Genomic DNA, 25,290 nt, shown 5'->3' with positions numbered 1-25,290 from the left:
CTCTCAGCTGCTTCCGTGACGTAGCCAAGCTCTCAATAATACGTATCTCTGCCGATGAACGAGATTAAAAAATAAAGTTTAACTTTTATAATTATTTAAATAATTACAACGGTAATACTAAATTGTTGAAATGTTATCATATTCTGAAAATATCTAAGTTTATGATATGTGGATTTTTATTTCTTAAGCTTGGGAGGTTAATAATGAAAAAAATAGAATAAGTCATGGCGGAAGCTTGTCAGCCATAAGAGTCTGTGTGTAAGAACTTTAAAAATTATATTTTTGAAACTTTTTTTCAAAGAATCTAGACGGTGGATCGTTTTCAAATTTTGAGAATACGCCGATAAAGTACTCAATTATATATATACTAAGTTTCAAATCTTAAAGTTGGAAAATCCTTTTTGCATTAGATTCGCTCGAACCTCTTTAAGACTCTTATGATAGACAATAAAATTCTGAACAGAATACTCACGGAAAATTTTTTTGTATGATTAATAATTTATTAATCTATCTCATATAAATACAAATTTAAATACCTGTACATTTGAACAGTTGACTTAAGTTCATAGCGTATTTGAACGTTTTTATAAGGAATTAATTGTTTTTTATAATAATTAATAAAAATTGTTCAATTAAATCAAGTTTTAACCAACTTTTTGTTATGATAAATATTATAGTCTAATAAATGAATTAACCGATTAAAATGATTTTCGCGGCAATCAAAAAAATCCAATGTCACTAATATTGAGCAATATTTTTAGATCAATCGAGATATTCCGATACCTCTTAAAAAAAGGAAGCTGCAAAAAAAAATGTGATTTGCTAATATCGGTCTAATTGATCTCAAAATTTAATAGAATTAAATCCTGATAAACTCTTCGGATCACCACCAAAACCATTCACATTTATTGATCCACCCAAAAAATATTGTACGATAAAATTTTGCTTACATTCATACATTTCCACGTTCACTCGAAAATGGTCGGATACGATTACTTAGAACTCAAAACGTTGACATGTATTGAAATCAATAACTTTCGTTTTTAAAAATTTTTATAGCAAAAAGTTATAAATTTCGATACAGTCAACTCTCAAATATATATGTATATATATTTGGCAGTTAATTCGAAATTCAATTATATTTACTTTGATGAGTACTAAGCAAATGAATAAGGGTCAATAGCTTTACTAGAGCAAGGTTGAACATTATCAGGTGGTTGTTGCCACTGTTCTGACCACATGGAAGCTTCGAGTAATGAAATTTTCATTGATTTAGCCTGTTCTGAATCTTTAGCAGCTTCAAGCTCCCACGCTTTTACAGTCGCGGCAACATAACTCTGAAGATCACTATTAGTACTGGTTTTCGATGTCTTTCCAGAAGTTTTTACATTATTTTTACGTGGTTGTGGTCTCTCAATTGTTTGCAGAGGTAATTTCTGTGGTACTCTTCGTGGTTTATTTTCACTATTATGACCACTTGAACCACTACCATCTCGTCTTCTTCGACGCTTACGTTCAAGATCACTTTCGTCTCGTTGTATTATTCGAGTTTGACTTTGAGATTGAATTTGAATTTCGTCCTCATCTTGTGGCAAAAAATGTTGTCTTGCTGATGCCCAATGATCTTTTCTACTTATTCCACGTTTATATTCATCGCAATTGCCATTGCCTTTACTCGTTGCGTTCGATTCACTGTCAGCATTCCTTTTAGAGCGTTGATTTTTAACGATCCATGCTGGTGGTTGTTTTGAACATTTTTCTTTTGAAATTAGCTGCAATAAAGTCATATGAATATTATTTAGCTCACTAAGACAGTGAGTATAGTAACTTTGTTTTTATTTCAAAGTAGTTAAAAACTTACGCCTGAAGAAGAGGATTCAACAGGTTTATAAAGTTGACTTTGAGAATTTTCGTGTGAAGATGAAGGCTTACAATTGATGCCCATACGCCCGTGTAGCCACGAAAGAGTAAAAGCAATAAATCCACATGATAGAGCTAATCCAGCAGCTGCTGTGAGTTGAGAACGAGTGCGACGAGGTACCCAACCACTTAAATGATATTCCCATATCGACAAACCTAGTAAACCACATCCTATAATATACGATACTCCAATACTGGTGAATAACCAAAAATTCTAGAATAAACAAAGTTAATTTTCACTTAAATATTTGTTTAATGTTCGGTAATGGTACATATATGAGATTATTTTAATGTACGTCTCTGATTTTAAAAAAAAGTTTCATGTCTTCTGAAACATTCAACTGATCCTTATGAAAATCGGCTTGAAGATGAAATTAATTTTTCTAAATTGAATGAAAACCTTTATTTTTATGGGAAAGTTTGCTGAATTTATATTTAAATTTGATGTAAATATAAAAAATTGTTTTTAATAAATAACATGAAGGACGTCAAATAAGATCTTATCGATTTATTCTAGTAATACATTTTATTATGCATTTTCGTTGACTTAAATAGTGAATAAAATCAATTATAAATAAAAATAATTTAAATTGATCAAAGAGAATAAATAACATGAAATAATCTATTTTATAATGGACATTATGATTATTATCACTCGTAATAGAAAAGTTAACTCATAAATAGATTGAAATAAAACAAATTTGTAATCAATATGCGACATTTGATTTGTACACAGAAAAAACAGATATCTTGAGTCAAGAAAATATTTTTGAAGACAAACGTTTTCGGGAACCAAGTCAAGATTTTCTTGAGCCAAGAGAATTCGTCTTGGTTGGAGAAGATTTCTACTTTATCTGAGAAAATTTAGGTCTCCAAAAAAATTTTCTTGAATCAAGAATATTTACCTTCAGTCGAGAATTTTTTTTTCTGTGTGATTGTCAATTCATAAGTCATTCATTTTTTTAATAAATCAGGAATTTTATTTTCGGTTCCATAACATTTGGCCCGTGGACAAAATAACCGCGACAAAATAACTGACGACAAAATAACCGAGGGATAAAATAACCTACGATATAATAACCGCGACAGAATAACCGTTCTGTACAAGCGCAGGAATCGTATTGTTCCCTTTTTTCATGGATTGTGTCTGTGTTTATTTAAAAATAAACCAGCTATTTTAATGATTTTTTTGATGACCCTTTATAATAAATATTAATTTATTAATACAATTTTAATAATTGATATAGGTTAGGTCATACACCACTGACAAACAATACTAACAAAAAATACATCGACAAAATGGATATCTCGCTCACAATGTCACGATATCTACAACAATAGATGGCAACATAATAAAATAGGAGGGAAATTTAAAGTTATTTTGTCGCGGTTATTGTGTCGTTGGTTATTTTGTCCGCGGGTATTAACGCGTGTCACCTTATTTTCTACATAAAGTTATTAAATTAACTAAGTATTAAATTTATTGATTAGGTATCTATTTTATAATCACTTATATCTTAAGTTATTGATTCATTTTTTTAATGCTTACCAACTTAGCCCAATTGAAGGGAAACATATATATAATATGTGAGATATCAAGGAAGAGGAGTACTGTTGTAACCAGTAAGCAAAAAACTGCTACGAAGATAATAAATCTCAACCGTCCGACAAGAGGCAGCATAAAGAGGCTGACATTGGCAGTACCGGAGCTACAGAGAGTTGCTAGGCATGCTACTGATGTTATCTAAAAAAATTATTTTAAAAAAATCATCAACTTATTACCAGTTAAATATCAAATTGACAATTAATTTGATTATCATATGAATCATGAATAAAATATATTCAATTGCTAAAATATCTAAGCACTATCATTTTCAAAATAAGACAATCAAATTTTCAAAATTCTGAATTTTTAAAGGTTCCCGAGAAAAAATGATCAGATATGAAAAATGATCGGGCATGATCAGACTTGATCAGGTCAGTTCATCCCCGGCCATTTTTCATGTCTGATCAGACCTGAATTCACCTAGTCATTTATTTTGTCAATTATAAACCTAAGGAACTTGGGCCTGTACAGATCTGATTAGGTCTAATTATTCTTTCCGGGCCTGAAACAAAATAAATTTCTAATATTCACTTCATTGAAAGTTGTAAATATACAATCCATTAGAGCATCTGAATATTCGATAATGTAAATTGATTATTATGAAAATTACAAAACAGAGTATGATCTGAATTTTGTAGTGGGTAATTATCTATGTAAACGACCAAATATATTAAGAAAAAATTTTTTAATGTGTTGTGTGTACGTTTATTTCAATCATTAAATTTGTAAATTGTCCAATAAACAGTATATTTTATTATTCAATTTATAAAATTATTTTGGCCATAGTTGAAAACCAACTGTAGGGTAAATTTATCTATGATTATGGATAATTAAGTTTATTAAATTTAATCCAACATATCAGGCTTGATCAGACATGAACAGGCATAGACATGCATGATTATGTTTGAATCAATTGATAACATCAGACATGATCATGTCTGTTCATAGTTAGTCAGATATGAACTAATATATCAGGCCTGATTAGAGCTGAAGGTTTTTAACCTCCCGCACGAAAAATATATACCCCGGGAAAGTGGTATATATCCGGCTTATATATTTAGTATTGTCGAATGTATGCTATTTTTCCGGCATATATTCGTGGATAGATATTTTTTCGTAGGGGCTTCCAGACTGTTTCAGACATGATATGCCTACTCATGCTTAGTCAGGCATGGTCATATCTGAACATTTTTTCCCGGGTTTTCAATGTTTAATATTATTTGATCAATTCATTGATTTAAATATAAAAATAGTCGAAGAACACACTTAATCGAGGTTTAAATATTTACTTGTTATTTTATTTAGATTTAAGTGATCGTAAATTATAAACGTTTCAAAAATCCGGAAATGTTTCCCTCAAACTAAAAGTCTATAAATATATTTGATAAAAATCAATTAATATTTACCATCCGAATCGATAAATAACTACATCAAATTTTTTATCCAATTAAATTTATTTATTTTTAAGTGAGATTAATAAAACTTGAACTTGATTCTTCCTGCTAATGCATAAAAACGAAAAAAAAATCAAATCTTTCACAATATTGTAGTTTGTATTTTTACTATAAACTCTAGCTTATACTTAACCAAAAAAGGGTATTAAAAATAATTTAATAAAGCTTTATTCCGTTTCGATGTTAAATTGTTTTTTATACATTGACTTAAGTATTGAATCCTAAATCTATACGGATGATATTTATTAGTAGATTTCATAAAAATCTAACTATTGTATCTATACTCATGATGGAATTTTCGAAAATTTTCACTACCTCTAAACTCAGCTCGACGAGCTGAGTCAGGAAATACATTTGGTTCAAAAGTTTATATATGTATTTATATATATATTAGGGTGATTCAAAAAACAAACAAATTTTTTTCTTTTCTTCCAAACAGGTTCAAAAGTTTCGTTTAGATAAAAAAAGACACCTGTGAAAATTAGAGCTCTTAATATTAATATTAACATTGTCCGCATTGCACTTTTCTATTTCCCATAAGAATAACATGGAAAAAATTTTTTTTACGTCTTCTGATTTTTATAAGTAGCTAACGATGCGTCATAGGAATAATTGGCAGGCATATTTTTGTAGGGAATTGAATGCTCTACAAAAAAAGATTCTAATCATTTTTTGAGGAATCTATTTTTTCAAAAGTTATTTGAGGTTGAAGTCGAATTCATATTAAATTTTGAGATTTTCTTACTTTTCCGGCGAAACTATCAGACCTATTACAGAATATCATTGCATCTTTTTTGCAGACAATTTTATTCCCTAGAAGCTATCTCAAATAAAGTTTTTTCGAATTCCGCATTGTTTTCTAGTTATTTTTATTTTAATGTCAAGCTCTTAAAATCGATCAAAAGACTATTTTTTTATGAGCATGACATTAAAATAAAAATAACTAGAAAAACCTCATAAGGTTCTTTATTTGTACTTTAGTTTCTCTACACAGGAAGAACAGTTAACTCAAGTTAAGAAAAGTATCCCCGATTTTAGATAATTTTTTTGATCAATGTGAAAAATCAATATTTCTTGCATTTATTTATTTGCAGTAAAAAATTATCTTGAATCAAAATATATTTTTTAAGTTAACATATTTTTAGGCTTAATCGAAAAATTTTTACTTGTTTCAAGAATTTTGATTTTTTCGTATAAGAGATTTTTTTGTAGCAAGATATGTTACATTTTTGTAACAATAGTGCATTTTTTAGTTTGAAGAAAATAAAATTTTTTGGAATAACTACTTTTCTTTTAACGCGAGAATTTTTGTATGCTTCAACCAAGGAAAAAAAAAGTTGTTGAAGCTAAAAAAAAAATTTGTTGGGAGAAAAGATATATATTATTTTAATAGATCTTTACTTTTTTAAATAATTCCGAATTGATTGGCAAAAAAATATTTTTACACGTCTTTTTGGTTTAAAAAAAAATTTTTAAAAGGGGGTGTCAAAAAAAATTTTTTTTTTTTCACTTTTTTAATCGATTATCACATTGTTAATCATTCGGAATTGATTAGCAAAAAAAAAAAATTTTGATTCGCTTCTTTGGCTCAGCAGAACCAATAAGGCGTATATTTTACAATACACACTTTTGGCATTAGGAACGCAATTTATAGCCAGGGAAACTAAATACTCCTTTAAATACTCTTTTCAATTTTGTATATCATTCGATCAATAGTACCTTTAATAGTACTTTTTTATTTTGTTGAATAATACGAAGAAAGTTGTATCTTATTTAAATACAAATATATAGCCAGGATAACCATATACTTATATAGTATTAATAACTATATTCTCCTTTGAATTTTTTTTTTACATTTGATTGTTAGTCAGCAGAAATATTCTATAATTATAAAATTAACTAGAAATCGATTGCGTTTAGGAAACTAAGATGAAATAGTACGGTTGATACTTTTGTCAGTAATAAAAGGGACTAAATAAATGCAGTTATACACTAATGGAAAAAATTAAAGGATCAAAAAAAAATTCCAAATTTTTGGGCGATTTTCAACAGGCCCTAACTTTGAGAGAAATGGTTGTACAAGAAATAAAAAAAAAGGAAAATGTAGCTCCAAGTGTCGACTTTTTGAATTAAAACTTCAAAATTTGTTAGCGTCAGCGGCTTTTAAGTAATCTTAGAAAAACCAGCGACAAAAAAATATTCAAATTTAAAAAATTTTTTTGTTTGGTCTTCGGGCGTGGAAAAATTTTTTTTGCTTAACCATTATGAGGATTGGATACCTTTATTAGTCAGCTTTAATTTATTTTTTTGTGGACCTTGATACGTCCACTTCTCGCCGAGATATCGTTCTTCAAATGGAAAAGGATCCTTTTGTCTTTGATTATTGATATCTCAGAAACCAATGATCGCACAGAAAGTTAATGGTGGGTTTTAAAAACTTGAATAAATTTCCTTCAATGAGTAGTCATTGCTTTTTCAAAAAAAAATTTTTTCCTATCGTCAAATGAATTTAAAAATGCAACAAAAAAAGGTCTTTTTGTGGTTTTTTGGAAAATCAAGCGCTGAAACGAAAACATTGTGGAAATCGATAATGTTAAGTGTGCATTTTACAGTTCAATATGTCCACAAAAACCCTACAAATTGTTGAAAAAATTAAGGGGTTAGGGGTAGTCAGAATTTTCAAAAAATCGATTTTTTTTTTTTTGCATTTTCTTAAAGTATAATATTTTAAAAATATTGTGTGAAAATTTGAAGTGAATCCGACAAATTCTTTTCGAGTTATTTAACAATGACCAAAGGACGCTCGGGTGCTACGTGGCATTCGAGTGCAGGTAGCTAGAAACAGCTGCAAGCAACCGACCTTTCGGGTTTCATTGTCATGAATATCTCCCCATTTTAATGTATTTATAATTATATATATATATATATATATATATATATATATATATATATATATATATATATATATATTCACAATTTGTAGGTAGTACAAGAACTGAAAAATAATTTTTGGTTGCCAGTATACCTGTAGTCGTTGCACTGATCAGTCGATAGTTTTGTGATAAATTATTTCTCAAGTGAATTAAATTATTAACCATGGGACGTGATTCTAGAAAGGTTTCAAGAGAACTTCGGAGTTCTGAAAAAATTAATAAGTCGCGTTCAGTCAAAAGAAAGAATGTTTTTAATCCGAAAACAGCCGAACGTGATGAAAGTATTCAGAGTACATCTTCTAAAAAATTAAAACAAAACACTGAAGATGATGTACCTGAAGACAGCAGTACTGAATTTCGAATAATAAATTTTATTCAGGTATTCACTGCAATTTCTGCTCTTATAAAATGTAAAAAATGTGATGGAAATGTAGTGTTTCAAACAGCAAGTACACGTGGGCTGGGATTCAAAATTGTAGTTGCATGTAATAACTGTGGAAATGAATATATTCCTTCCTGTTCTTTCGTTGGGCATTCTTATGAAATAAACAGACGTTTCATTTTTGTAATGAGAATACTAGGAATAGGATACGAAGGATTGTGCAAGTTTTGCGGCCTGATGGACATGCCGTCTTTTTTAGATAAATCTACGCATACAATTTTACTGAAACAGATTTTGAATTGTAGTAAAGCCGTCGCAGAAACCTTCATGACGAAAGCTGTGAATGAAGAAAAGCAAGCAATGCCAACAACTGAAAATGAAGATATAAATCATCTAACTGTATCGGGAGATGGAACCTGGCAAAAACGGGGATATACATCGTCATTTGGAGTTTCTTCTATAATTGGCTATTTTACTGGAAAGATTCTTGACATAAACATTAAAAGTGCATATTGTAAGCTATGTGAGTATTGGAAAAAAAAAACAAATACTGTTGAGTTCGAGGAATGGTATCAATCGCATGAAGATGTGTGTTCTGCTAATCATCAAGGGTCTTCTGGGAAAATGGAGGTGGATGCGATGGTCGAAATGTTTTCGTATTCTGAAACTAAATATGGAGTTAAGTATGCCAACTATATTGGTGATGGTGACTCCAAGACCTATTCAGGAATTATAAAATCAGATCCTTACGAAAATACAACTGTAAATAAAAAGGAATGTATAGGGCATGTCCAAAAGCGGATGGGGAGTCGATTACGTACGCTGAAGAGTAAACAAAAAGGTCTTGGTGGTCGAGGTAAGCTCACAGGAAAATTAATAGACAAACTAACTGTGTACTATGGTTTAGCAATACGCCGGCATTGTGATTCTATTGAAAATATGAAATCTGCTATAATGGCAACCTTTTATCACTACGGCTCGAGTGATGAAAAACCGAATCATGATATGTGTCCAAAAGGCGAAGAATCTTGGTGCTCTTACCAGCGCGCTGAAGCAAGAGGAGAGCTTGATACCTTTTCTCACGATTATTCTCCTTTACCTTCTGATGTTTTAAAAGCTATCAAGCCTATATACGAAGATCTTAGTAATGAAAATTTACTTTCAAGATGTGTAGGTGGATTCAATCAGAATAATAATGAAAGCTTTAACCAACTAGTATGGAAAATATGTCCAAAAACGGTAAATACTAGTTTTACTATCGTACAAATAGCTGCATACGTTGCTATGTGTATATTTAATGAGGGTATAAATTCATTATTAGTCTTGATGAATACACTAGGACTTAATTGTGGGCCTAATTCTCATCGGTATGCAGAAAGAATGGATGCTGCACGTATCAAAGTAGCAGATAAGCGCGCTAATGATAACACCCGAGAAGGTCGATTGCAACGTAGGCACCAGCAAATCGATATTTTGGAAGCTGCTATGTCGGCTGAAGAGCTATTATATGGTCCAGGAATAGATGACTCAGTGTAAGTTATTAAATAATTCTTATAATTCGACATAAATCCATAGCAAAACTTTAAATGCGTTTTTCTCAAAACTATGTTTTCTGAACTGGTGATCACTGTAACTTAAAAACTGCTCGGTAGATTTCAATAAAATTTATTGTACTTTTGAAATACATTAAAAACTCGTGCCTGATCGAAGGATTTTTTTTTTTTTCAAAAATTTCGATTTTTTTTTAACAATAAACTGTCGGTTTTTTTCTCGAAAATTTGAAAAAAATTTCCTGAGGCCGCCATTTTGTTAATTTCGAAAAAAAAAAAAAAAGCTTCGATCAGGCACAAGATTATCTATTAATAAAACTAATTTTTCTTGTCCGATTGATTTTAGATGAATCTCCAAGGACTTATGATGATCACCGCAAAGGACTTCGGGAGGAACGGGCTCTACAAAAACAGCGATAACTTTTTGAATTATTAATTTTTTTTTTTGAAATTTTCGTGAAGTCAAATCGAAACGTGTTCTAATAAAGCTATGTTTTTATTTTTGTCAAATAAAGTAATTAACTACAAAAAAAAAATTATTGAAAATCATCATTTTTTCATACCCCTGAGTACCCCTAACCCCTTAAAGGATCACGTTTTTTGCTCTGAAAAGCTTATAATCTTTAACAAGATGAAAAAAAAAATTTTTCCAGAGCTTTGTCTACAATTTTATTGCAGGCAGTGCTTCAATTTCCAAAAAAGAAGAAAGTTTTTTTTCAAAACAAAATTTAAAAAAAAAAAAATTTTTTCAAAAAAATTTTTTTTTTTAATAACTTTAGGAAATTTACAAAACCAACACCCAATTATTTTTAACACGTTTACGTCGCTGCATTCCGTGATTTTACTGATCTGTCGGTCATTAAATTAAAAAAAAATTTTTTTTTTGAAATTTTCGTCGATAACTATACTTAGTTGAGTCAACTTTTCAAATTATTTCTACCAACTATCATACAGTCATTAAGCTAACATGGTTACTGTATCTATTTCATGTTAATTAAGCCAATAATGAAGGTAATATTGTGTTGATTACTAAGCCTTGATTTACAAATATTAATGTTTTGTAGTGACCATAATAAGGCAAAGATAGTTCCTAAAGTGTGGTTAATGTAACTATTTTTTCATGCTGACTCTCACTAGTATATAGTTCCAGTAATAATAAAAATTGGTTAGGGAGACTATATTGCACGACTCATAATGCGAAGCATTAGAGAGTGCTTTACGATCGAAAATTTTTTTTCTCCTCCTTTCTACAACTATTTCTGTTATTATCATGTTATTAGTAAACAGAAACATCTCAAATGATGCACCATTTTACAGATAATGTAATAATGTAATAAAGATTATTTCTGCAATTTTTGTACCTGTGGCTGAATAGTTCAGGTTACTATGCACTTTTCTCTCAGTGTATCAACTTTGAGCTTTAATATCTCTCAAATGGTTGGATTTACGAAAAAAACATAAGAGACCTTTTTTGAAGAGCGGTAAATTTCCTACTGTAATGTGTATTTATCATTGCTGTACACTTATTTTTAAGCGAGTAATAAAATTTTTCTCATTGTACTAAAATGGGAACGTATCATTACTTAGGCAGGATTAAACTGCATTACAATAAACTTTTTTATTTTTTTTTATTACTTTTGGATCACAAACAAATGATTTATGTCATGGCCAAGTTTTCTTTCAAATACTGCACCTAAAAACAAATAGAATAAAAAAAAAATACTATTTGTAGGTGTTTTCTGTTTATTTTTTCACTTTTTTGAAAAAAAAAAAAAATTTTTCCGAGGATTACCACATAAAATTTTTTTTTTCTCAATTTTTCAAACTCTGAGGTCTTCTATAAATCCTCAAAACTTTCCAGTGATAGTTTGTAAAATAAGACCAGCTGAGAAAAAATTTTTTTTTAATTGATAAAAAAAAATAGAAAGAAAAGTTGGACCACTCTGGGATTGGCGGTAATAATCGCAGAATTAGTTCGTTTTTTTTTTTTGAGAAAACAAAAAAATTAAAAATAGCGATTTTGAGAAAATAACAGTTTTTCTCAAAAAAGGCGAAAATTTCATGGAGTTTATCACCTTAAAATTTTTTCGTATTTTTTTCTGAAAAGTGCATTCAAAGACAAAAATTAAAAAAAAAAAAGTCCCAATTGGTCAATTTTTGAAATAGTTGTAGCTATTTAAAAAAATAAAAGCCTTCCTTTTGAAAACCTCATAATTTTTTTGGGGCTGGGTGAAAAAATTTGAAAATTTTCTGAAAATTGAAGTTAATGGGGTAGAAAAGGGAAAAAAAATTTTCAGCTAAAGCGAAAGGGGTCAGGGTCGACAGTGGTCGATATGACGTGGAATGCCCCATATATAAAGCAGTTACTTGATGTTACAAAGTAGTGTCAATTAATCAATATAATTACTCAACTAACTTTTACAAGTCTCGGTATAGTAGATTCGTTCATCACATACTCTATTTATAGAAATTTGAATGAAAATTAAATATACCATCAAACGAATAAAATAAAATATCTAAAAGAAAAACGTACGAGTAGTAAAAGCCTGATGACACCTGTGGACGTCTTAAGATGACCCTGTATATCGCAGTAAAGAACCAAATGGTTAGAACCAAGCCATGGCAGAGCATTTGAGGAAGATCCATGTCCATGTATTCCATAAGGGCCATGGTAATTAGCGTGGGAGTCCCACGAGTGAACAGTTGAGTGGACTCCAGGTGAATCCAACTCAGATGATTGGGAGCTGATCGCTCCCCCTGTCCTACTTCCTGCTATATCCATTTAAAAATTAACAAATAATTTTTTTACCTCAGTAACCAAATGATATTTGTTTGTTTCAATTAAGACAGATAATGCATCACTAAATATCTCTCGATAATGCATCACTAAATTAATACCAATTTCGAAGTCTTGTATATCCTCAGGTCGTGAATAAGCTGATGGTGGTGGTTCTAAGTCTCGTATTTCCTCTAGAAGCAATACTTCTATTTCATCAGCCGCGTATAAATCCGAAACGGAGCGAAGATGGTGCCGAGTCTCGCTCATCACTTAGATATAAATCTTGGATGTTATAAACCTGGCCCACCGATCACTACGATTCATCGGTGGTCGGCCTTGTCAGCAAATAATTAGCATCCAAACAATAACAATATCTGATGTCCATGTTTTCACTTCGTACCTTTGATTCCTTTCATTCATTTCCATTGCCAACTAGACGCTTAACTCGTATTAAACCCTCTAGAATAAAATGTTGAATTAAGCTTAAAAACTTAACACATAATTAGTCATAAATTATGGATCAATTAACTGATTAATAACTAAACACATGAATAGTAAAAACTATTCAATTAATAATTACTTGAATTGTGGCTATATTAAATTAATCACGCTTCGTATACATTTATTAGATGAATAATTGATTTGAAACAATCATTATGTAATAAAATGAGAATAAAAGAATTGCTACAAATATACCTGGATTTAGAGTGAATAAAATATAAAATTACATTTTTATAAGATTTGACGTCGAAGACCTAGTGGTATTTTTCAGAAGTGTTGCCATTACAATCACTGCTTTCTTATTCTTTTCGTACAAACTACGATAGTCACCCTACTGTGAACGTGAACTTGCCTCTCATTTAAAAGTAGGGGTAGAGGAGTTAAGCAGTCTCGTGGTGGCTATCAGGGGAAGAACGACCCCCTGACAGTTAATTTGACTGTAAATTGACAGAAAGCTACGGCGAGAATTTTACGTAAAGTTGATTGCAAATAGTTGACACAAACAATCCCACAACTGTTTGTCAACTTGAAAATTACTTTTCTTTTTCGCTTAATTTTCTACAACTTTCGAACCACATTTCTCCAATTAACTTGGCTTCCAAACTCGCGACAACTTGTTCATTAAATTTTATTTAAATTGTAATTAAACGTTAAAATATCTCATAGATAGCAGCAGCTTGTCGTCAAATTGAAAGAGAAAAAACTTTTGCTAACTAAATCTTCCCTAATAGCACAGTTTGCATTAGCAAATGTTTACTTACAAAAGTTTCTTTGAATTTTTCGTCAGAAGCCTGTCAACTTCGGACTTTTCCGTTTTTAACGACAATTTATATACGACTTTCTGTACAATTTGACGTAAATTTACTACCCGAATTAGAATGCGAATTCCCCTGATAGCAAAACTTTAAATATAATTACTCAGCAAGTTCTGCAGTGAAACATATACGGCTAACTTATTGACAAGTTTCTGGCAAACCTTGGCTAGATAATACTTGCGTGCAAATTGATGCAAATCAACTGCCGTCATCTGAATGTAATTTAACGGAAAATCTTGCCGTCAATTTGAAGTGAAACTTTCAATCAACTTAACGTCATTGTCTGACAGTAATACGTGAAGTCAAATTGAATTCAAGTTACAGACAATTTACTGTCAACTTGAAGGTAACTGTTGGTTCTCCAACACTTTCCTTTAAATTAGCTTCAGAATACGGCAGTAGCTTGAAGTTAACTTGTGGTTAAGGTGGCTATCAGGGTTCAAGCTACTGCCGTATTCTGAAGCTAGCTTAAAGGAAAGTGTTGGAGAGCTAACAGTTACCTTTAAGTTGACAGTAAATTGTCTGTAACTTTTTATTCAATTTGACTACAAGTGTTACTGTCAGACAATGACGTTAAGTTGATTAAAAGTTTCACTTCAAATTGACGGCAAGTTTTTCTGTCAAGTTACATTCAAGTTATTGCCGTATTCTGAAGCCAACTTAAAGGAAAGTATCATCCAGCCAAGCTTACCAGAAACTTTCTCGTTAAGTTAGCCGAAAATGTTTCACTGCAGACCTTACTGAGTAAGGTGTGGCTATCGGGGCGAGCTTTTTATCGTTTGTTTGATTGAAAATAACGTTTGTTCGATGTTTTTTATATTTTAAATTAATTACTAAAGAACTTTTTTTATAGGCTAAATAATCATAGTTGCGCATGCGCAAAACCATTACGTCACTGGTCAACGCGGGTTTATTTAAATTTTTCACCACGCATGCAATATAATAATAATAGTGATAATAATAATAATAATAATAATAATAATAATAATAATAATAATAATAATAATAATAATAATAATAATAATAATAATAATAATAATAATAATAATAATAATAATAATAGTTATTATCAATATCTACTGCTAAACATGATGTATCGACAATTAACAAAATATAAGTTTTAAGTAGAGTCCATTAAAAATACAATTTATTAATGAATAAAACAAATACAATTTTAAGTCTCTTTGTATTTTAAAAATAATGATTGAAAAAAAAATATTATAAAAAATCCTGTGAAGTCCGTCAGTATGCACGGATGTTGGTAAACACATTAACTAAAAAAATACACAACCGATTGATCTATTTTTTTTTTTTATTACACTCGAATTCTTAAACACAAGAACCCTTATGAAAACCACTATTCAAATATTACTTTAAAGAATTAAAAAAATTTCCAAAAAATGCCAAAAAAATCTAAGAAAAAAAAAATTGAAACGTTTTTTTTGTGTTAAAAATTTTTTTTTTTAACATTTTCTGAAAATTTTTTATTCTTTTTGTCATTTCTTTGCATTTGCTGAGTCACCAACGCAAAAATTTGAGAAAAGTAAAAAAAAAACTTATTTTTTCATTTCGATTATGATCCCGGGAAAAAATGATCAGACCTGACCATGCCTGTTCATGTATGATCAGGCCTGAAATTAGACCTGATCATGCCTGTTCATGTATGATTAGGCCTGAAATTAGACATGATCAGGCCTGATCATACCTGTTCATGCCTGGTCATATATGTTCATGTCTGTTCATGGCTGTTCATGTCTGCTCATAGATCTAAAATTTTGTTGACCAAGAATCTATCACGTATAAGATTTTTATTACTTGAAGTTCATACGAAGCTTAATTTTCAACTAAATCTCTTAGGTCAGTGGGTAGCGAGTTACACTTTCGAGCGCAAGGTCCACGGTTCAAATCCTGCACACGCCCGAATTTTTTATTTTTTTTTATTTTTATAGCAATAATTATATACATGTATAATTGAATATAGTTATACATAATTATATATAATTAAATAGGGCCATTTTTTATATATAATTTTTTTACCCGGATGGGCATGAACAGACATGAACATACCTGATCAGACCTGAACGTGCCTGATCAGGCCTGGTCAGGCATGGTCATTTTTCATGTCTGATCAGGTCTGATCATTTTTTCCTGGGATTACACAATTAAAGGAACAAAACTTGCTCCTTTAATTGTTTAGCAAAACTTTGATCGATGATTCCCAAAAAAAGGTTCGATGGATCAATTTAAAAATTTACAAGGGTCTTGGGGGTACATTAAGCTAAAAAAGTCCCTGGCAACATTATTTTCTTTATTGATATTTGCAGAGTAGCGGTTGATTTACTAAAAAACCAAAAAAAGTCATTTTTTTGTACTTACTTCTAATGGATGTTAAAAATAAAAAAAAATTTTTTTTCCAAAAAATGATGACAGGGTCTTGTAGGGAATTTATTCAAATTTTCAATGCCACCCTTTAACTTTCTGTGCGATCATTGGTACCGGAAATATCAATGATCAAAGCCAAAAGGATCATTTTCTATTTGAAGGCTGATATCTCTGCGACAAAACGTCCTACGAGGTCAAACAAAAAACCAAATTGAAACTGAATAAATTTGCTAAACGAGCTATGCATTCGTTTAGTTGAAAGAATTTTTCCGCGGTCCGTGGGCTCTTCGGAAAAAAAAAAAATTTTGAAATTTTTTGTCTCGCGGTATTTCTCATGTTTGCGCAATAACCGAAGCTTTTAAAAAATTTTGAAAAAATGCACCAAAACTAGAGATTTCAAGCTACAAACTACTTTTTCTCAAATCTCGATACGATCATTTTTCACCAAGTTACAGCCTTCCAAAAATCACAAAAAAATTTATAAAAGTGTTCTGCTCCTTTAATTTTTTGCATTAGTGTATATAAAATTACATTATTTTGTAGCGGAGGAGAGGGAAAGGTGGGCCCCTCAAAATTTTCAATACGCCAATAAATTCGGACGGATAATAATCTTATCGAAATTTCTTATATAATGAGGGCTGAAATAGACTACCAAAACTGTTCATTAACCCATACAAAGTCGCCGTTAATGGAAAAAAATCCGTAGGTTGGCGGATGTCTGACTGCCATCACTCGGCCAAGCATTGGCAATTCGTAATGGCCCAAACCTGGTTAATTACCAGCAGCCATTTAATTTCTTATTAAGATAGTGTAGTCAAATCGAAATGAATTTTTATTAAAATTTTTGAATGTGTATGTAATGGCATTGCTGATTTTATATCAGAATATGACTTCCCGTAATTTCTTTAAAGGAAACGCTACTCTCTAAATCTGAAACAGTGAAAACCACTGAATAATAGTGCATATACACTATTTCATAGTCATAAGTATACCACTTGGTATACTTATAACTGTGAAACAGTGAATATTCACTGTTTCAGATTTAGAGAGTAGGCATACAACGCTGTTGATAGCTGGCCAATGAATGGCTACTTATGACTGGATGATTATCGGTTCGCAACGTTAGGCTACTGTTGATGAATCAGTGGTCTATGATTGATTCTTGTTAAATGAAAAAATCTACTAATCAATTATTAATTATTAATTCAATGCACAAAGGGTGTGCGAAATAATAAATTTTGCTTTTATTTTCGTGTGGCATTGTATTATTATAAAAAAGTAAACATTGTAATTGAATGAATAATCAAGAAAAAAATTTTTACTAACATAAATATAAACGAAATTATGTATTTTTACTTACTATCTTTGCTATTGTTTATAATAAAAATTGTTTAAATAAAAGAAGTTATAAACGATATTGTTTATTATTTATTTAAAAGTCAAATTACCTAAAAACTTTAATAATTAGTCTCTTTATCCAGTGAACACATGACCTTATTTTGATGTCATACGTAGGTCATAGCAATGTCACGACATCTGATGTAAATTTGATGTCAATCTGACGTTCTACATGACTTTAATATGACGTAAAGCTTGTGACATCATATTGATGTAAGCATGACTCTTGTACTATGCCACAGTTATGACTTATGTATTACGTACATTTGACATAGAATCTACATCACATTGTTATGTAGTAATAATAATAATAATAATAATAATAATAATAATAATAATAATAAAGCTTTATTTAAATTAATTCCATGCATAGTACATAACAAACTGTAACAATTGGTAACTTAATAACCTACAAAAGTTCAATTACGTTTAATTCACTTATTGCTAGATGAATTTGATTTCTAATTATAAATTCTATTTTGTTATTAATTTCATTATTGTTTGCTTTAATTTCAAGTACTTAATTAATCAATGCATGGACCCCGTTCGGGTAAAAATGATATCATTTAAAAAAATAAAGTTAATTTTTTTATGCTCACGCTAATGTTTTAATCTAAAACGTCTGAATGATCTATTATCGAGTTTATCGATTACTTTGACCCCAAAAATGTTCGACGTTTAATTGTTATTTTTACACATTTACACATGTTTGAAAATTCATTCTATGATTGTTTTATTTCAATAAATAGATGATAAAAAACTATGACTCGGACATTACATCAGCATTGCGTAAAATACTGACTTGTCACTGATGTAAAGATATTATTTAAGAGTGACATCCACATTACGTATAACCGTGACTTTGCTACTGACATAAATGTATGATTTTAAAATTACGTCATTATGATATACGGATAATGACTTTATTATTACATAACAATGTGATGTAGATTCTATGTCAAACGTACGTAATACATAAGTCATAACTGTGACATAGTACAAGAGTCATGCTTACATCAATATGATGTCACAAGCTTTACATCATATTAAAGTCATGTAGAACGTCAGATTGACATCAAATTTACATCAGATGTCGTGACATTGCTATGACCTACGTATGACGTCAAAATAAGGGCATGTGTTCACTGGGATTTAGTTTAAAACATTAGCGTGAGCATAAAAAAATTAACTTTATTTTTTTAAATGATATATCGAAAATATCATTTAGGATGACAAAGAAAATGTAACGACAGTTTGAACTCTTTTGTTATTATGATTTTAAAGTTTAGTATCACAATTTTTCAATCGATTGAATTTTATACGATTTTGTGAAATTATTTAATGTTTCGCAAAATTTTATATAAGATTTTTTAAATTTCACATCACAACAAAAAATTAAAAAATTTGATGAAACTTAATGAAATTTTATACAATTATCATCGAGGTCGACAAATATTGCTTCTATAAAATTTCATATAAATTCATGGAGTTTTTTAAATTTTGTAAAAATCCATCACGAAAACTTATTAACTCTGTCTTTTCCGGCATTTCACTCTAAATACATCAATTAAGCACGAGATTCGAACTCTCGTGATGTGGACCAGTGAGCAACGTTCAGGACTACCAGCCAAGAGGAGCCGTGTTCGAACCCAGCAGACGCCCAGGATTTTTTCATCATTTAACGTTATCTAATCTTGTTTCAGAATTCACAATGCGTTCGCGCGGTAATAATCAAATCAAAAATTCGGTATTTCATTTTATTTTTTTCTTTTTCAAAATATTTTTTCCGAATTGATAATTTTGACATCACCCATATGTCATATTGACGTCATAGAAGGTCACACAGACATCACATTTACATCATGCATACGTCATTAGTTTTACATCATAATCTTACGTAAAAAAGTGGGAAATAATGAGTCACACCTGACTCATTCGTGACTTATATCTTACGTAAATGATGACATAGCGTAACGTCACTCTGACGTCAAATTTACGTCAATGTGTTTACTGGGATAGTGTGTATAAATCCGATATTCATGCATAATAACTTCAGTGGGTATCCGGGTGCCTGGTTATTGAACGAAGGGAGGTATCAAGTTTGATAGTTAATAACTATTGTTAAATAATTGATTATGAAAAAATTTGACTAAAATTGGGTTTCAAACTACTTAAATTTTGAGGATCCAGACGGCTATACAATTTTTTAAAGAAAAAGTTAATAAATTCTATCTGCGAAGTTGAAATGGATACCCGGGTACCTGGTCATTGACCGGACGGTTAAACGTTAATGATCACAAACTCTATTAGGTTAAAAATAATGAATTTTTTTTTTTAATTAAATGTCTTTGCTTGCTTGGCTAATTGCTGGCTGCCGTTAATCGGCCGATAGTCAAGCGCCATTAATGGGCCGAGGTTATCATTCCGGCTATAAGCCGTTGATCGGCCAATAAAAATTGCCAGTGCTGAGCCATTAATCGACATTCTTGGCCTAGTAATGGCCCGATCTAGGGCCGATTTCCAAACTTTGTATGGGAAATATAATATTTTTACGAAAGTTGAAGATAATAAAATTTCGTTTTAAAGTTATGTCGCAGAAGACTATTAAAATGTAAGAAGGACACTTTAATATATTTCACTTGCTAGTAGATAGAACCAGATATTTATTTAACAGTTAAACATTACTGAACCCGACAACTAATCGTATAATATAGAGAGTTAATAATAAGTAATATAATAAGAGAAAGGGACAGAGTAGCTAGATGACGTCACGTTGGGTCCTCTCGGAGGGCCCCGTCGGAATGCCTCTTCTTCGTCAGCCTCAATGTCCATCTCACCCTTCTCTAGTGGGGGTGAGCCTTGTCACAGGCTAGGGGTAGCTCCTGACGTCAGAGGCTACAGGCCTCAAGATACCTATCGAGCAAAAGGCTCGATACTCAGGAACGAGTAGCTTTTACAAAAGTGACTTTGATATTATTAAAATACAATTATTTTATAGTGAGACAAATCGCTTTTCGTCTTCGTGATTTTTACCAGCAGCCACCAGAATTCGCGGGTTGAACCCTGGCTTAGGCTGGCCTCTAACAAAATTTATAATTTACCTGTACAGAGCAGTGGGCTGGGGTTCTTGCAAAGCGAAGATTCGCACTTATTCAAACTCGGCAACGTATGTAAAAATTCATCAACTTACCTCACGGCTTATAACATTAATAGTTATTCTTATAGATTTCGAATTATTATTTCTGACTTAATTAATACTACTTTTGATTTATTTAATAATCTTACCAGTATATTAGGATTTAAATAGGATGAAAAATGAGGTATACTATGAAGGATTTGATCGGAAAATTATGCAAGTTTATTGTCAATTATAACAAAGTTCAAGTACTTACAATAACGTTTCCGTAGAATACAATGAAAATGATCCTGGTTTGAACGCTGGATATTCAATCAGTATCTACGTGGAACAACGCCGTTTTATTACACTAAGTTTATAACTTAATTTTAATATTATTATTAACGCGAGTATATCGCCGGTAACGTACAGTATATTTAATAAACTTAACTTGATTTATAATAATTAACTAATAAACAATAATATTACACTAATGGAAAAAATTAAAGGATCAAAAAAAAATTCTAAATTTTTAGGTGATTTTCAACAGGCTCTAACTTTGAGAAAAATAGTCGTACAAGAAAAAAAAAAAAAAATTGTAGCTCCAAGTATCTACTTTTTGGATTAGAACTTCAAAATTTTTTAGCGTCAGTAGTTTTAGAGTAATCTTAGAAAAACCTGCGACAAAAAGATTTTCAAATTTAAAAAATTTTTTTTTTTTGGTCTCCGGGCGTGGAAAAAATTATTTTTGCTTAACAACTATGAGGATCGGATACCTTCATTATTCAGCTTTAATTTCTTTATTTATGGACCTTGATACGTCCACTTCTCGCCGAGATATCGGTCTTCAAATAGAAAAGGATCCTTTTGTCTTTGATTATCGATATCTCAGAAACCAATGATCGCACAGAAAGTTAATGGTGGGTTTTAAAAACTTGAATAAATTTTCTTCAATGATTAGCCATTGCTTTTTCGAAAAAAAAAATTTTTCCTATCGTCACATGAATTTAAAAATGCAACAAAAAAAGGGCTTTTTGTGGTGTTTTGGAAAATCAAGAGCTGAAACGGAAATATTGTGGAAATCGATAATGTTGACTGTGCATTTTACAGTTCAATATGTCCACAAAAACCCTGCAGAGAGCCAGATTAATCCAACCAGCCGTTTTTTTGTTTCACGCGATCAAATTTTAAAAAAAATTAAAGGATCACGTTTTTTGCTCTGAAAAGCTCATAATCTTTAACAAAATGAAAACAAACATTTTTTCTGAGCTTTGTCCACAATTTTATTGCAGACAGTGCTTAAATTTCCAAAAAAGAAAAAACTTTTTTTTCGAAACAAAATTTTCAAAAAAAAAATTTTTTCAAAAAAATTTTTTTTTGGAATAACTTTAGAAAATTTACAAAACCAACACCCAATAATTTTTAACACGTTTACGTCGCTGCATTCCGTGATTTTACTGATCTCTCAGTCATTAAATTCAAAAAAAATTTTTTTTTTTTAATATTTTTGTTTCGAAAAAAAAGTTTTTTTCTTTTTTGGAAATTTAAGCACTGTCTGCAATAAAATTGTGGACAAAGCTCAGAAAAAATGTTTGTTTTCATCTTGTTAAAGATTATGAGCTTTTCAGAGCAAAAAACGTGATCCTTTAATTTTTTTAAAAATTTGATCGCGTGAAACAAAAAACGGCTGGTTGGATTAATCTGGCTCTCTGCAGGGTTTTTGTGGACATATTGAACTGTAAAATGCACAGTCAACATTATCGATTTCCACAATATTTCCGTTTCAGCGCTTGAATTTCCAAAAAACCACAAAAAGCCCTTTTTTTGTTGCATTTTTAAATTCATGTGACGATAGGAAAAAATTTTTTTTTCGAAAAAGCAATGGCTAATCGTTGAAGAGAATTTATCCAAGTTTTTAAAACCCACCATTAACTTTCTGTGCGATCATTGGTTTCTGAGATATCGATAATCAAAGACAAAAGGATCCTTTTCCATTTGAAGACCGATATCTCGGCGAGAAGTGGACGTATCAAGGTCCATAAAAAAAGAAATTAAAGCTGACTAATAAAGGTATCCGATCCTCATAGTTGTTAAGCAAAAATAATTTTTTCCACGCCCGGAGAGCAAAAAAAAAAAATTTTTTAAATTTGAAAGTTTTTTTGTCGCTGGTTTTTCTAAGATTACTCTAAAACTACTGACGCTAAAAAATTTTGAAGTTCTAATCCAAAAAGTAGATACTTGGAGCTACAATTTCCTTTTTTTTTTCTTGTACGACCATTTCTCTCAAAGTTAGAGCCTGTTGAAAATCGCCTAAAAATTTAGAATTTTTTTTTGATCCTTTAATTTTTTCCATTAGTGTATAATATCGCAAGATAATTGCCAGCAATGTCTCAGAAAAAAAAATTCATGTTTGACCATATATGATCATATATGAGCATTCATATATGATCATATATGATATACATATACGGTTGACAAAAATTATTTAAACTAAAAAAATAATGTTTTAATTTTATTGTTCATTAACACATCCCGATGAAAAAAGATTTTGTCTAATCATATATCATTATATATGAATATTCATTGAAATTTATTTACATATAGCTATTGTTCACTCATTATTAATTTTTCTATCGATGAAAAAATATTCGGTATTTTTCTGGGATCCGAGCCTGGATTCTTCTCCGTATCAGTTGAAGATTGTACCACTCTGCCAGCCCATGGACTTAATAGTCCGAACTATTCAATAGGTTTATTTAGCGATCTTAGAAACCTCAACAATCACTACGTTTATTTTGATATTTTACATGATATTTGAAAAGTTTAAGTTTTCTAATGCGGAATAAAAAGTTTTTTTTATTTTCAACAAATTAAAAAAATAAAAGTTAAACTTAAGGTTTCATTTTTTTACTTCCCGCTAAGAAAATTTAAAATTTTCAAAATTAAAGAAAGTTATTGATTTCGGTCCGATTTTTGAAAATCGAGCTTTCAACATATTTCGACGTTTTGAGGTCCTAGGAAACTATTCTGTCTAATTTCAGGATGATGTATGTACGTACCTATGTACGTACGTATAAACGTACGTGTAAACTATACTAACAACGGTATTGCAATATCACAGGATATGTTTATATATGATGCTTAGATGAATTGAGCACAAAAATTTAAACTTCATGTATATGATCTTATATGATGATATGTTCACACATGAATTTCATTTCCATGCACAAGTAAATAAATTTGTATATCTCTTCATATATGTTCATAACTGACCATATCTGATCTTACATGAGTTGAACATCCTGTAAAATTTTTTCATGTTCGTCCATATATGATCATACATGACCATATATAATCTTATATGGATTGTATATCGGTTAAAAACTTTTTATGTATCTTCTTATATATTCCTATATGTTTATATACGTCCATATGATCATGTATGATCTTATATGGACTGAATTTCGAGTAAAAATACTTTATGTTGTATCATATATGACCACATATGATCATACATGACCATATATGATCTTATATTGTTACGTCGAGGTCGAGCGGGAAATATTTAATAAATTTTATTTCATACAAAATAAAAATTTTTATTTCTCGCGCGAAGTAACTTCGGTCGGTAGTCTTTTTTTTGTTGCTTCTTATCTTTGATAGCTGTATATAAGGCTAACAAAGGCATTTCTAATCAGACCACCTAAATGCAATTGTGTGAACCGAGCACTACTATTTAAATCATAACAGAGGTACGACTTAAACGGTGACTAAGAGTCTAGCACAAAAGTCTCCAACCGCGACTCTTTACCTCCCGCAGAGTGCCACCAAATTTAACTAGTCTCTGTTCGATGAGACATCCGGTCTTTTGTTCAATTAAAAGTCGATCCATATTCTAATATTTTTTTTATGCACGACAGTACATTTATTCCTCTTCAATATAAAATCGCAGTAATGTCTCCGATACTAGTTTTTTTGGGCAGCTGTGTCAATATCAAGACGAATGACTTATTTCGTAGCTGGAATAGATAAAAAACGCATTCGGTATAACAGCTAGCCAATAAAACTCGAACCCGTTTAATTGCCCATCAGCTGATAAAAATTCAGTTATCAAAGTCTTTGTTAAGTTGGTGGCCAACGAACCGTGACGCTGTCTTGATAAGACCCAACCCTTCACGTTTCGTCTTAATTACCTTACCTGTCCACCAAATCTGTAGTCGCCTGACTTGGACGCTCCCCTACTTTTCATACCTAGTTCCGAATCCCAAGAAGGAAACCTTCCCCTCAAAATGACACCACTCAGCCACTTCCCCTATGGTATTCTCCCTACGATTCGTCACTCACCTTATCACCATATTGACGGCCATATTGGTTCGTTCTCCTCTAACGATCCCTCCATGAGCACCCGGGTAAGAACAAAGACCGCGAGGATATATAAGGTACAAAATCGTCTTC

The 25,290-nt window shown here is 30.7% G+C and overlaps 2 protein-coding genes across 7 annotated transcripts; one reads left to right on the top strand and one right to left on the bottom strand.

Annotated features, from left to right (window-relative positions):
• Positions 1-501: 501 nt before the first annotated feature.
• On the bottom strand, positions 502-13,509 carry LOC130665755 (uncharacterized). Of its 4 annotated transcripts, none has more exons than XM_057466313.1 (6): positions 13,321-13,499; positions 12,744-13,083; positions 12,379-12,614; positions 3,470-3,664; positions 1,862-2,134; positions 502-1,772 (listed from the first exon to the last, which is right to left on the bottom strand). In XM_057466313.1, the coding sequence occupies exons 2-6, from the start codon at positions 12,889-12,891 to the stop codon at positions 1,158-1,160; spliced, it is 1,467 nt and encodes a 488-aa protein (XP_057322296.1). In that variant the 5' UTR covers positions 12,892-13,083; positions 13,321-13,499; the 3' UTR covers positions 502-1,157. The 4 variants fall into 4 exon arrangements, with proteins under 4 accessions (XP_057322296.1, XP_057322295.1, XP_057322294.1 ...); XM_057466312.1 differs by having other exon boundaries at positions 503-1,772; positions 12,379-12,617; positions 13,353-13,509; XM_057466311.1 differs by having other exon boundaries at positions 503-1,772; positions 12,379-12,617; positions 13,205-13,499.
• Positions 7,958-10,416, top strand: LOC130665754 (uncharacterized). 3 transcript variants are annotated; one of them, XR_008989577.1, is made up of 3 exons: positions 7,958-9,534; positions 9,635-9,827; positions 10,192-10,416. XR_008989577.1 is itself a non-coding variant. In XM_057466309.1 (2 exons), exons 1-2 carry the CDS (start codon positions 8,077-8,079, stop codon positions 10,193-10,195), a joined length of 1,755 nt encoding a protein of 584 aa, XP_057322292.1. In that variant the 5' UTR covers positions 7,958-8,076; the 3' UTR covers positions 10,196-10,416. The 3 variants fall into 3 exon arrangements, 1 of the variants encoding a protein (XP_057322292.1); XR_008989578.1 differs by having other exon boundaries at positions 9,617-9,827; XM_057466309.1 differs by having other exon boundaries at positions 7,958-9,827.
• Positions 13,510-25,290: the final 11,781 nt, after the last annotated feature.

This window comes from Microplitis mediator, chromosome 3 (genome assembly GCF_029852145.1).
Source record: "Microplitis mediator isolate UGA2020A chromosome 3, iyMicMedi2.1, whole genome shotgun sequence".
Taxonomy (NCBI): Eukaryota; Metazoa; Arthropoda; class Insecta; order Hymenoptera; family Braconidae; genus Microplitis; species Microplitis mediator.
The sequence above is the reverse complement of the archived record's forward strand: the minus strand, read 5'-3'. Positions and strand labels throughout refer to the sequence as shown.

Coding starts and splice junctions, on each gene's coding strand:
- LOC130665754 (XM_057466309.1), top strand. CDS start 8,077: ATGGGACGTGATTCTAGAAAGGTTTCAAGAGAACTTCGGAGTTCTGAA.
- LOC130665755 (XM_057466312.1), bottom strand. CDS start 12,891: ATGAGCGAGACTCGGCACCATCTTCGCTCCGTTTCGGATTTATACGCG. Junction 12,618..12,743: donor TATACAAGACTTCGAAATTG/GTATTAATTTAG, acceptor AAATGGATATAG/CAGGAAGTAGGACAGGGGGA. Junction 2,135..3,469: donor CCTTCAATTGGGCTAAGTTG/GTAAGCATTAAA, acceptor TGTTTATTCTAG/AATTTTTGGTTATTCACCAG.